Source organism: Acanthisitta chloris, unplaced genomic scaffold (assembly GCF_000695815.1).
Source record: "Acanthisitta chloris isolate BGI_N310 unplaced genomic scaffold, ASM69581v1 scaffold32693, whole genome shotgun sequence".
Taxonomy (NCBI): Eukaryota; Metazoa; Chordata; class Aves; order Passeriformes; family Acanthisittidae; genus Acanthisitta; species Acanthisitta chloris.
Window position 1 is genome coordinate 8,589 of NW_008664799.1, and position 12,673 is coordinate 21,261.

General features: G+C 46.6%; 1 protein-coding gene across 1 annotated transcript in view; it reads right to left on the reverse strand.

The window, feature by feature from the left end:
• Positions 1-5,991, reverse strand: part of LOC103799201 (WD repeat-containing protein 59-like) — a gene marked incomplete at its 5' end in the record, with an annotated part of 9,913 nt that extends 3,922 nt beyond the window's left edge. The window contains 6 exons of the mRNA XM_009071504.1: positions 451-523; positions 616-763; positions 1,585-1,697; positions 3,551-3,632; positions 5,037-5,170; positions 5,929-5,991. Coding sequence (XP_009069752.1) covers positions 451-523; positions 616-763; positions 1,585-1,697; positions 3,551-3,632; positions 5,037-5,170; positions 5,929-5,991 — 613 coding nt within the window. The remainder of the gene's footprint in view (positions 1-450; positions 524-615; positions 764-1,584; positions 1,698-3,550; positions 3,633-5,036; positions 5,171-5,928) is intronic.
• Positions 5,992-12,673: the final 6,682 nt, after the last annotated feature.

Consider the following 12,673-nt stretch of genomic DNA (forward strand, 5'->3'; position numbering starts at 1 on the left):
AACTGTGCAAAGCACTAGGGCTGTGGAAAGCTTACAGAACCAGGCAGTGCTATGGCCAGGTTGGAAGCAAAACTGTACAAACTTATCTCTTTACTTGTCTCCCAACTGGAAAAGGCAGCAGTGGGAGCTCTAGGCTCTGGGTTAGCCTGCAGTCCAGGGGCCTAGCTCACTATGTTCAAGGTGCTTGTAACAGCTTCTCCAAAGCCCACTCAGAGAGTATCCAAGTCAGGAGGTGCAGGGCTGCAGCAGTCTTGACATATATATCACAATCCCTGCTCACTTCTAGCTGTGGAGTCACACCATGTTGGCCAAATCCCACAGAGCTGCTCTGGCAGAGCACATCTTCAATCACAGCCAGTACTAAGTCCCTTCTTTACCCACCACAGGAGCCATCTAAAACCTTGGTCAGAAGGGAGGGAGATTCCTCTGTTTACTACCCAGGTCTCTTACCTATGCTCCAGCCTCCAGTGCCAATCCCAGGATCTGACATGCTGGAACAAGAGCCAGAGGAAGTAAAGCTGGGCTGTTGAGGGGGAAAGGAAAATAAATCATGTCATTTATGTGAGAGATGTTCAAAGATCTCCAAAGCAAACGGTAAAGAAATGGTGATCATACGTATCGACTGTGGGAGGCCAGGTTGGAGGCACGTTGAGGAAACGGGCCATAAGAGTTGGGGCACCCCTGTAGCCTGGACTGGGCTTCAAACACACTGCAGAGCATGGCCAGGGTCTGCACGTCGTGGAGCTGTGAGTAATGAGCCAGCCTGGGAAACGACAAGGACAGTATGAGACTGGGCAGAATTCAGTGGCAAAAATGAGACTTCAGGGCAGCTAATTTCAAGCCTGTTGCATACACCAGTTTGGGTAACATAACTGCCCATGGGAGACGTGTGCTCTGAGGGACTGGGCTGGCTTTTCTGTCACACCTTTGAGAAGCCAAGTTCTCCTGAAAACACTCACGGCCTAACTGGTGGAAGAAAGAGCAATGAAGAACATGTGCTCCCCTCCCATCACTGCCATGCAGCAGGAGAGAGCTCAGCCAAGCCACAGTATGGAAACTACACCATACAAATCTTGTCTCTACGCAGGGTGTATCGACAGATGATATCAATTTCTAATTACGTGCCCTCCTGAGCAGATTCACTAGCTGGAAGACATTTGTAGCAAACACTTGGCTTTGAGACCACTGAACGACCTGCCAGTAATGCTAGATGGCAACAGGGAATCTGAAGGTGAAAAAAGCTGCTTGCTGCACCTACAGGCTTGTTTAGTGGGAAGCAGGAAACCCAAATCTCCAAGTCAGGTGTTGTGGGCATGCTGGCAAGCAGAGCTCTGCCTACGCCTGGCCTATTGCTCAATGCTAACCAAGGAAGACCTGGGTGATAGGCAGACCAAGCGCTGCCTCCTGTATGCCATAAACACGCTTGGAGCTTCCCCTCGTGATGCATCACAGGCTTGAGGGGGAAAAAAAATCCACACCGTGGCACTACTCCAGATCTGAAATGATGCCTTACACCCACATAGTTATATAGGGCTCTGCTTCAGCAACCATTCCCCAACCACTCCCCAGCATTCAGACACCTACAAGGACTCCAGTAATTGACGTCCAAATGGATGCTGCGCCCAAGGTATCTCCAAATCTGGGTCAGACTTCGGTCCAAGACAGAGATCAGTGGCTACCATGGCCAGTGACCAAACCTGGCAGACAGGAAGGAAAAGCAGCAAAGCTACTATTAGGAATAACCACAGTCCCAGGGCATAGGTGTGCACAAATTAACACACAGACAGATAATAATGGAGCTTTTTTTTCCTCGACAGTAGGCAACAGTATCAGTCTCTGTGGCACAAGTAATACAGAGAATAACACAAAACCAAAGCTTTCCTTGTCCCACTTGCTCTGAGTTTGGGTGAAATGTTACAGCAGAACAGTTTATAGTCTAACAGACCTGTCAGGGTAGCTTAACAGACCTATTAGTGCATTTTATATTCAGAAGCCTCAAAAGGCTTTAGATTTGATACAGACCTTGTGTTCGGAGATGTCTGGTGACAGAAAGTTTACCGGTAAATCATTATTTGCATGAAAAGTATCTTTTTGATTAGTTGTGTTAATGAACACTGTTCTCCTAGCACAGCCCAGCACAGACAGGAGCACCGTTCGCCACTTCAGAAGTTTAACTATTTCACATGAAATTTCTCCTACAGTTATCATCCTCTACTCTGAAAATGGTTCCATCTTTGCTGTCTCTATATCACTCACGTAGGACTGTTTTTTCTGCTGAGCCTTTTAAAATGGGACAATTAGAATATTCTAGGGAAAAGGAAAGCTCCCAGTTCAGCATAAAAGACAGCAGGAAAGGAAAAGGAGCATGGTGCTGGAAAGAGCAGCAATCAGAGTACTGACAACATGGGAAAGTAAAGAAAAACCACATGCTCAAAGTGCAAAGAACAGCTAGAAACAGCAGTCCCACAGCTGCTCACTGTGAAACCAGAGAGAAAGAAACAGGACAGAAACCAAAACATGGACAGGGCTGAGTATGAGAAAGCATAGAAAGGAAACCGGAAAGGCACCGCTTCCTGCACTGCTACAGAGCACATCACACATGTACTCAAGCCTCCAAGTCTGCTAGGAACCAGGTGAGCTGCAGTCCAGGCTGGAGATACATGGGACAGGGATAAACAAGCAAGAAACAGAGATATCTCAGAGATATCTTGCTGAAGTTACTCCACCCAAGCTCTGGTCCAATGTGGGCAAACCAGATTGCAAGATGAAGAACAAAGGGCAACTAGACCTACTTTCTCTCTCCTGGTCTGGCAGAATCCACCAAGAAGCAAGACAACACCCTGAATTTACTTCTGCTCAGATCAGGTAAGCCTCTGCATGTTGCCTGCTCAGCTCTAGGAAGACTCAAAAGCTCAGCAGATGTGCACAGCTTCTCTGGCACTGCCAGCTCCCATCTCTTTCAGGTGCTCCTGTGTCCTGTCAAATGTTCTGCCTGTTGTGGTGGGCTTAATCACAGGGAAAAGGATGGGCCACAATAGCCATTTTTTTTCCTACTTTTAGCTGAGGGCAAGTAGCCAACCCCATTTTAGAGTCCCTGGGCTCAGGCTCTCTTGGGAGAAGCTAGCTGGAGTTAGCACCCAGTGCCAGCGCAGATGAATGCCAAACAATGGGAACGATTACATAAGTACAAAAAAAATTAGGGATCAAAATGCTGACAGCAGCTAGGCAGCTCTGTGCACAGTTACTCCACTGGATGACTCAAAAGCAGGCTGCGTTCCTTGCTTTGCCTACAGGAATTCCCTGAAAAATGTGCTTCACTCAGTTCAGCAAAGGGCAGAAACAGTCTGATTGCAGCCCTGGGAAGGAATCTCTCTATGCCAGGAGTCAGTGAGCTGGGTACCACCTCGGTGGCTGTTCCACAGGTTCACCAACCAGAGACTCCCTGGAACAGCTGCCAAACCCAGGCGGCTGTCTGGGTATCACAACAACAGCACAAGCCATTTGAGGGCAGCACAGCATGCTGAGGAAGAAGTCTGATTCCATGTCATACCTGTACGAGATCTCTCCGTCCCACAGCCAGGGCTGAGGCAGCATTCTTCTGGCAAGTCTCCTGGATGTTATTCACATTCAATCTAAAAAGAAAGGAGACAGCTCAGCTCTGGTTGGCACATTGCCTACCAGGGTGGGGAGGGATGATGGTAATGTGGTACTGGCAGCAGTGAGCAGCCCAGAACCTCCTGATCAATATGAGCCTGCCTGCAGCACCAGGATCCCATCCCTTCCTTCTCTGTTATTCAGGGATCACTGCCACCCTTCTCCCACTATCCAATTTTGCTAATACACCACACATCAAGTCCAGCTCCAAACTAGTTGTGATCAATCCTAAGCAGAACCATTTCTAGAAGATACCAGCCAGGATATCACCAAGCCCAGAATCATTCTTGCCCCTAAAATCTGGTGCCATCGGGTACACGGTCCTGTTCCCACTGAGTCATCAATCTGCTCTGACTGACCCAGAGGGAGATGGCAGCACGCTGCAGAGAACAGGATGGCCTTCTGCCTGGGCCCCAGTAGGATAATGCACCCACTGGGAAGCCTCTGAGAGGCTGGCAAGGTGTGCTGAGGAAATCCATGTGGGATTTTTTGCTTATCATCAGAAATCTTCGCAAGTCTCTTAATACTTCAATTGCTTAAGATTTTACAGCACATGAGACAGCTGCTTACATGAGATATCCCAAGAAGAAAAGGTCCAACAGGTTTTTTTAAAGGACATTCTTTCTAATAATATAGAAAAAGAGAGAAGGAAGGAGTGTGTTTCCTCTCTTCTGCCCCCCTTTCTTTAAGAAAGGAAATCTGCTTCTTCCCTGAATGTCCACAGACTGGAAATTCCATAAAGGACCACACAGTATGACCAAAGCTAAGAAAGAAAAATTCAGGAACAAAGATTTTGCAACTATGTGATTTAGAAAGTTTGGAAAAAGGAAGTCATTTGTTTTAAAAAAACCACAACAATAACAAAATCACAAAAAAGCCCAGAAAACTCTGTCCTTTCCATCAAAGCAGAAGAGCCTGTAGTACAGACCTGGCACGTACAACCAAGTCTCCAAGTGACTGAGGCATTCCAAATTCTTCTGAAATTAAAAAGCCTTATGAGCTATTAAAGTTTTATAAAATGAAAATGTGCATTTAAATATGGAGTTTAACATGGGATTTGAGAAAGACTTTGTACTGATAATTTCTCTTTTTAGCTGGTAAAAACCTGAGCCTGTAAGATTTGCAGTGACAATGCAAATGATGCCACTTCTGTTTACAACACCCCATCACAAATTTCTTACTTCACACTTTTCAGATTTTGAGGAGACAAGTCCCCTCTCACAGGCAGAGGTATACCATAAAAAAAGCAGCAAGTGAAGAACAGAGGAATAAGGCAGAGAAACATTCAAAGATCAGTGCTGACTGATGTCAGGATTAAAGCACAGCAACACCAAAGACAGTTGCTTTCATTTGGGCAGGGATGACAGCCCATACATACTCACATGTAGAGCTCTCCCAGCAGCTTGTGGACAGGCAGCAAGCAGGAAATATCTTGGATAATAACTTTCCCAGCAGCTTTGATGGGTCGGTTGTTAGCATCTGTCCCCTCTCGTTTGTTTTTCCACCTCCTTGATTTCTGCAGAACGAACGGCAATGTGTTACTGGGGAGGAGGACAATGGGCTGCGTGGGACAGGGAACAAAGCACTAGGGTCAGGAATAATGCAAGCAGCACCCAAACCTGCCTTTCAGAAGGCTCTGTGTTACCCTAAAAAACATCCATGACATGCCCAGGAGAACAAGCATCTCCATCTGTAGGAAGTGAAAAGCAGGTCAAGGCAGCGAGCTCAAGGTCAAACTCACTCAAAAAGTATTTTGTGAGTTCCCCTGTGAAAGCCAATAAGAGAACAAATCAGCATCAGGATGCCAATCAAACCTGGGCAAGTTTGGCAGGAGGATTGTTCAATTCTCATTCTCTGAGAATCCTCTGCACATAGACCACTGCTGACTTCGGCCAACATCAGCACAGAGACATGCAGGAGGCACCTTCTGCTCGCCCTTCGCTTCAGGGCGAGCTGACAGCTCCAGACTGTCTCTGGGTCTGCCCTCTCAGGGTGAGTACAGCCCTGCTCAGCGCCAGCACGGGGCTCCCACCCCCTGCTTTATCAACAGCTTCAAACAAACAACTGGCAGATGATAAAGCAGGGTCGAAGTTTTCCTAGCAAGGATCCTTAGCTACCATGCTCACAGCTACTTACAGCTGGCTCAGGACAGAAGAGGGGGGAGAAGAAAGGAGAGGAACCCACAGAAGGGAACAGAAACAAGAAGCCAAGATTCCCAAATACTTCCTGTAACAGATACAGAGGACACCTTAATGCCAAGCTGCATAAAGCTACCTTGGCTGTGTGAAACACCATAGAGTATTTGGCTCGTATCCTGGCCTCTTCCAGCTCCTCGCTCTAGGGGGGTGAAGAGGACAGAGAGGATGTGTGGCAGCACGACAGGCAGAAGGCACTGGAGCTCTACTGAGGGAAGCACTGGCTGCTACACAGGGTTCTGATGCTTTGCAATGCTGCTCCCCAATGGTGTGTTCCCTCATCGACACACAGAGCAGATGTGCCTACACTGGAAGCGTCTCCTAGTCATGCTGAGCTATGGGAGGTCTCCTGAGGCACTCATGCTGGGGCTTCCTACACCCCTATTTGAAGCAGAACAGCCCCTCTCAAGGGGACAGTGAGGCAGCCCTGTGCTGATGGCTCTGCAAAGCAGACACAGCTGACACAGGCTCATATTGGTGCTCCTAGAGAGCAGCCTGGGCTACAGGAAACACAGGACTGGGACCTGCAAACAGGGTCACCTCTACTGTGGGTGTGAGGCCACCTCTGGAATGGCTGGGTGCCAATGGTCTTTGACCATGATCGTGCAGTCCTGTGAGAACCTGGGCAGGCTTATCAGACATAAAATGTCCTTAAAAAACTCCTAATGACCTTAAGAAATTAATTCCTCCTTCACTACCTGCCTGGCCCAAGCTTAGGCCAATGTGCTGAGGAGGTCTTGCCATGCTAAGCATACTACCAAGACATGCCACAAGAAACAAAATGGATGAGCTCCTAGAGCTGCTCTGGACACCAGGCAGCTGAGGGTCAGAGGCTCCAGCTTAGCCTTGACAGTAAGTGAAGAAGGTATTTTAGCCTTGAAGGAGGTGAAGGTGGGTTTTCCCAGGGATGCCTATGTGACAGAGCATCACCAATCCCCTGAACTTCCACAACTCCCCAGAGTAAAGAGAAGCAGGGCATGCACGGTGCCCAACATTCAGAAGTGACAAATACTGGTAGAAACAGGGCTGTCAGCATCGTGCTCTGGAACAGCTGGCTGACTAGGACAGGGATCTGTCCTCTGCCACATCTCCTCAGATCCTAATTCATCCAAGCAGAATCTGCCTGCAGTACTTATCTGCTACAGTACCCTGAAGCTGAGAAGCACTATGCACTGCAACGTGGTCAGATGGGAGACCCAACTCTCTTCAGTCCATCAGTTCCTAACCAAGGCACTGTTTGCATCAGCCCAGCCTCACTTGCCATCAGGCAGGCTAATCCTGTTCTGATAACACCTAAAAGTTTAGCTGCCCTTCCTGTGCTGAAGGATGTGGGCTGTATTACAACAAGGGTCTCAAATAACAGTGGCACCTGTACCTCATTCCTTCTCAGAGCAGGCAAGTTCTGTCTCCTAGGTGCAGCAGCGAGGAGCTGCTGATGCTGCCAAAACCAGTACATGAGCGAAGCTTGGGAGCCCCAGCACAATGACATGCCATCAGGGACTGTCCTGGAAGCAGTACCAGGCTTCTCACAACAAAAGCTGTTATTTGTGCTGTGTCTGAGCAGGTGCTTGAGCCAGGCTTGCAGACACAGAACCATATTCTGCAGGGCTATCAACAAATGCTTCTAGAGCTTGGCAGGTAAGTTGGAGAGCAACTTGCCACCTCCTGACCATCTGTAAGCCAGCTGCCCCCAGAACCTGATGGAGAGCTCCCTCTGCCTGAGGCAGGTTCTCTGCCCCATCTTCAGGAACAAATTCAACCTGCTCCTGCCCTCTGCAAGAGCAGACTGAAGAAGCCTCCCAACAGGCATTTCAAAGACTAAAAACATGGACAACACATATCACTTTCCACAGGCAGTTCAGTCATTTTGGTTTTTTGGAGAATGACAACAAATGAGGATGAGAATGGAAAAGAAGTCTCATGAACAGTTTCCACTGCTTGCTGTTAGCATATCACCAGACAAATGAAGACACTAAATGTATTAAAAACCCCTGAAAACTTGGACTCACAACAACATTGTCTTGCTTTCTTCCTTTTAGCACTGCATATTTACTGTCAGAAAAGGAAGGTCTAATTCTTTACTGGTGCAGCTCCTGGAGTGGAGTTTGTGGATGGCCACATGCCCTGTCAATACTACACTTCCATGCCTACCACTTCCTGCCCCTAAAGCTCTGACAGAAGAAAATCATAAAGCCACATACAGAGTCCCCATTAAAAATGTCTGGTTTCTTGCAATTCAGGTTTGCCTCAGCTACAGCAATAAAGTGTTAGGGAAAAGCCCACAGTCAGAAGTGTGTAAACAATCATGGATGGGGTAAAGCTGATCACCACTGACAGCAGAAGCTTTCTTTGAATCCAATAATTGCTGGTGTTAATTACAGGAGTAGCTCTCCACCAGGCAGTATTTGAGCACTTTTAATAGGGATTATCAGAGATGAGGAAAGCTCTAGGCTGGGTCTGCCTGGCCAAGGTCCACCACAAGGTTCCTCCCTCCCTTCCATTCTGCCACTGCTGCCAGGAGAAGCTCCCGCTATGGTGTAATTGACAGGTCTCACCAAGGCTCACAGGCATTAGGGTAGAACAGAAAACATGTCTCTTCCTAGGTGCTGGAGCACAGGTCAGGATGGGGAGCAGGGAACATAATGGTTAGAGCTGAAGCAGAAATCAACACGCATGCACCAAGCTAACTACTGACAGCTGGAGGTCAAAGGCACAGGTCTTCTGCACTACCCCCAACGTTTCTAGCTCTTTCTACAGCCTAGAATCCATGCCAAGGAGAACTGCATCTACCCAGCTGCTCCTCAGTTTAAGGAGAGGAAATTAAGAAAGAAAATAGCTGCAGTGATAAGTAAATTAAGACTCATCAGTTTCTCAGAGCATGAGAAGGAAAGAAACCTGAGCATTTATGACAATCATGGGGTTGGAGGTGACAGCAGGGAACAGCACTGAATAATGACTAAAAAAGCCAGCCTGCACCTGCACTACCATACCCAGGGCTGTAATTTGCTGCAATCTGAGGTGATAACGATGGCAGTAAATGGGTTACATGTAGAAACAGACAGCCCAAGAATAAGCCACCAACTGCTTTGTAGCAACCACCATCATCACTGCATACTCAGCAGAAGGAGTTGCAAAATGCTTCGTGCCTGCTGGGAAAGGATGCTGCACACTTGGGTGTGTGTGTCTTTGGATCCTGCTGAGGCAGGCAGTGTTGTCAGTAGGATCCCAAAAGGTAAAGTGGCTGTTTCATATAAGCATATGCAAAATTTCAGGGTTCATGGTATAAACTGGTGTTAGTAGGGCAAAGGGAAAGGTTGTAGACAAAAGAGAACAGACTTCATGCCAAAGACTAAGCTGCAATAAGACATTTCCAAAATAGTTAAACCTGCTCAAAGTCAGGTTCAAGCTGCTTCTAATAATATTTTTTTAAAAATAAAATTGCTGCCATCCTGTAGAAAGCTATGCTCCTTTATTCTGAACAACTGCCTACAGATTAACTCCTCCATGTGGGTCATGCAGTGCTGCCTGGATTTTCTCTTCAAAATGATCAACATTTACTATTTCCAGCATCTCCCACAGCATCAGGCACCTTCCTCAAAGGAGCTAAAAAATCCAAGGCCTGTTTGAACAAGTGCCCCATTAACTGCCATCAATCAATAGCTGGCACCTGCCCTGAAGCACAGGCATTTCAGAGGAGGATAGCCATTACCCAGAAAGGAGGAGGAATTAGTGCTTCTTGTAAATTTGCTAAGCTCCTGATTCCCTAAGCACCTTGTGCAACACTGAGTTCTTCTTCCAGAAGGAAGGCACCAGTTCTGCACAAATAACCCACGCCTCTTGTGCATGCCTGTGTCTTTGCCTTGGGCATTACTGCCTACTTTAGAGTTAGATTAGCCTCTTCCAAAGGTTATCCACAAATAAAATCAATCCTTCAAGGCTTGAACTAACCCCTGTATCATGTTTCAGTATATGTTAAACTAAATTATAACTTTATCACATTGCTCCTTGCTCTTCCTTCCAGGCCAGTGGTAAGGGAATTAAACTGAGGCCCTTTCTGCACCACAGTTTACCACATCACAAGCAGGCAAGTTCTCTGCTTGATTTTCTTTCTTTCAGTCTATTTCTGACCCAAGACAGAACTTCATTTCTTGCCTCCACTGCTCACATTCCTTTATTAGCTCTTTGCAAAAAAGCCTTGATGAAGTCATGTAAATTACTTCTGGTTTCTTTCACCTATTATTTGCTAGTATAGTCCTTAAGCTGTTTTAATTAGGAAAGTTTGATCCTATTATACCAAGTTAAATTAAGTGTTTCAGGATTCTGTTTTATTCCCTGCTGTCTTACGAAGAGATAGCATGAAGGACAGCAGCTGTGAAAAAGCAGTTGTTCACACAGACATTAAGACAAACGGACCTAAAGAGATCATTTTTAAACTGAAATAGAGTTTTCTGAGCTTTTTCTATGCTTGGCAGATGAGTGATGAGATAGTAATTGCCCTAATGTACAGTACAGCTTGAGCAACACTGATATCATCAAGATGTTCACATGAATGATGTTGGAGATTGAGGGACACGTGGACCCGACTAATGGGAAACAACTGTCAAAGCAGCCTCGGAAGGGCAGGTGCCAGGAAGAGGGAGTACCTGTCGAGGTGGCTGAAGTGCAACCACTCCAACTGAATGCAGGTTGGTGTGATTCCAAGGGCTGGGAGAAGATCATGAATTAAGAAGAAATTCTATTTATTGGCCCAGGAAATAAGACTGTATGGTAGATTGCACTGAGAATTGGCAGCTCATTTGACTGAGATGACAGATCGTTGTCAGGAACTCAACCAGTTTGTTTCTTCGAAGCTCTTAACTGCTCTTTCCTCCCTCTCCAGCAAGGCTTCACCTTTTCACAAATGAGGTGCTCTAATGTCAGTCATCTATTGGTTGATCATGTATAATAATCATTCAGCTCCTCTACAGTGCACTCCCTGTTTCTTACAGGCTGATCTTTACTTATGCTTCAAACTACCCCTTGGAATTCTTTCCTGACCACAAGGCCAGGTGAAACAGGCATCTTGTAGGTCAGTAATTGCACCCTGCAAACGAGTGTCTGCTCCTGTCCACTTACACGTGCACCTGCTCTTACTGAAGCCCTAGGCCCTGTGTGGAGTGTGAGTCCCCCACCTCTGTGCAGGTTACTCAAAGGCAGGCAGGTGGCATTTTATTCTTGGGCCCTTGGGCAGAAGACAGGGTTATATCAAGGACAGTATTAGCACAGCACACAGTACCGGGAAGTCGTTAATTGCTTGTATGGACCAACGTCGCCGGGCAGAGCGAGGAGACATCTGTACGCAAAAACATTATACCCAGGAAAAGGGAAGAAAGACACCAAGAAAATTAAAGACAAAGGTAAATAAACTGAAATGAAAAGTGCCCTGAACCAGCAGAGTAAAAGATACTGTTCCCAATGGTTCTGTTACACAACGAACAGTTGCAAACCATGATCCCCATGTCCATCCTCACACAATTGTACTTAAGCATTACCTACAGCCCTGGCAAAGCAAGGGCTGCTGTGTCTGTGCCCCACACCAGCCTCTATGGAAGACTTCGGCAACCACAAATCTCAATAAAGTCTTCCACAGGAGGTTGTATTACTGCAAGAAGCACTGAACTGCTTTGTGTGACCTTGTTTGTACCATGAATTGAGCAGAGGACAACACCCAAGCACCCCACATGCCTAAACTCTACCAGTTTTACTCCTCTTGCACCTAAGTGCAAACTGCATCATTTTTAACACAGCTACCCAGTGCCACAGCACAGCAATCTGCAGGAAGCTAGATAATGGGATATCTGAGTAAGCAGGAGTGTTTAACATCCAGCATCCTCCAGGACTTTATTCACTGGAACCTGCTGTAACTTTCATTTTAAACAATAAAAGCCATATGTCAGGATATCAGGAGGGATGTAGAGACACTGCTACTTGGCAGGGCCATGTGGAAATTGTCATTATGGGTTGAGGAACTCATTCAGATTGAGTGAGCAATCAAATTTACTGATTGACTATGCAGAGTAGCTCCAAAGTAGGCTTTCATTAGGCACTTGCAGACATTTCACTAGATACTCAAACAGTATTATAGCAACAACAAATGGAATTTTTCAAAGCACATTACTGTACACTCACTTGAAAAAAAATTCTGTGTACAGTTCTGTAAGAGTCAACGCAATATAAAGGGTAATTTGGGTCATGTACAATGTATTTTACATTAATTTTCAGTTGATGACAGACAGTCAGGACCATCAGCCATGCCTTCAGCCTCTATATCCCCTTGCATCTCACTGGTGGGAGAAGCCTGCAGCCAGGGAGTGAGGCTGGCTGCGGGGCCCCATGGAAAGAGAGAGGAGAAGGCTGCAGCCTTGTGCTACAGGTTCCTTCAGCAGGCCCCACAGAGAAGGAGAAAAGGGCTAGCTGAAGGAAACTTGGTACACTGGAGAAGCAGCAAAACTAAGCTCAGCCCCTCCACCAATTAATTCCCTGATGGGAAGTGTAAGTACTCCACTGTCACCTCCCGTGTGTACAGCAAGGCTGAACTGTCCCCAGGTCCCCACTGGCACGACCCTCTAACTGCAGGGAGAAAAAACACAGCCATGGCATCTCCTTCAAGAGACATCCAGATTTCAAATACTGACAGCACTGTATATCCAGTACAGATCCAGCTCCTCCTTTCTGCTGACTACTGCTCTTCAGTGGGGTTTTTTGGGGAGTGAAAAAGGAAAGAAGAAAGGAGGAATGTGCATGTGTGAATAAAAAGTGAGAAAGATATATATATATATATTGTG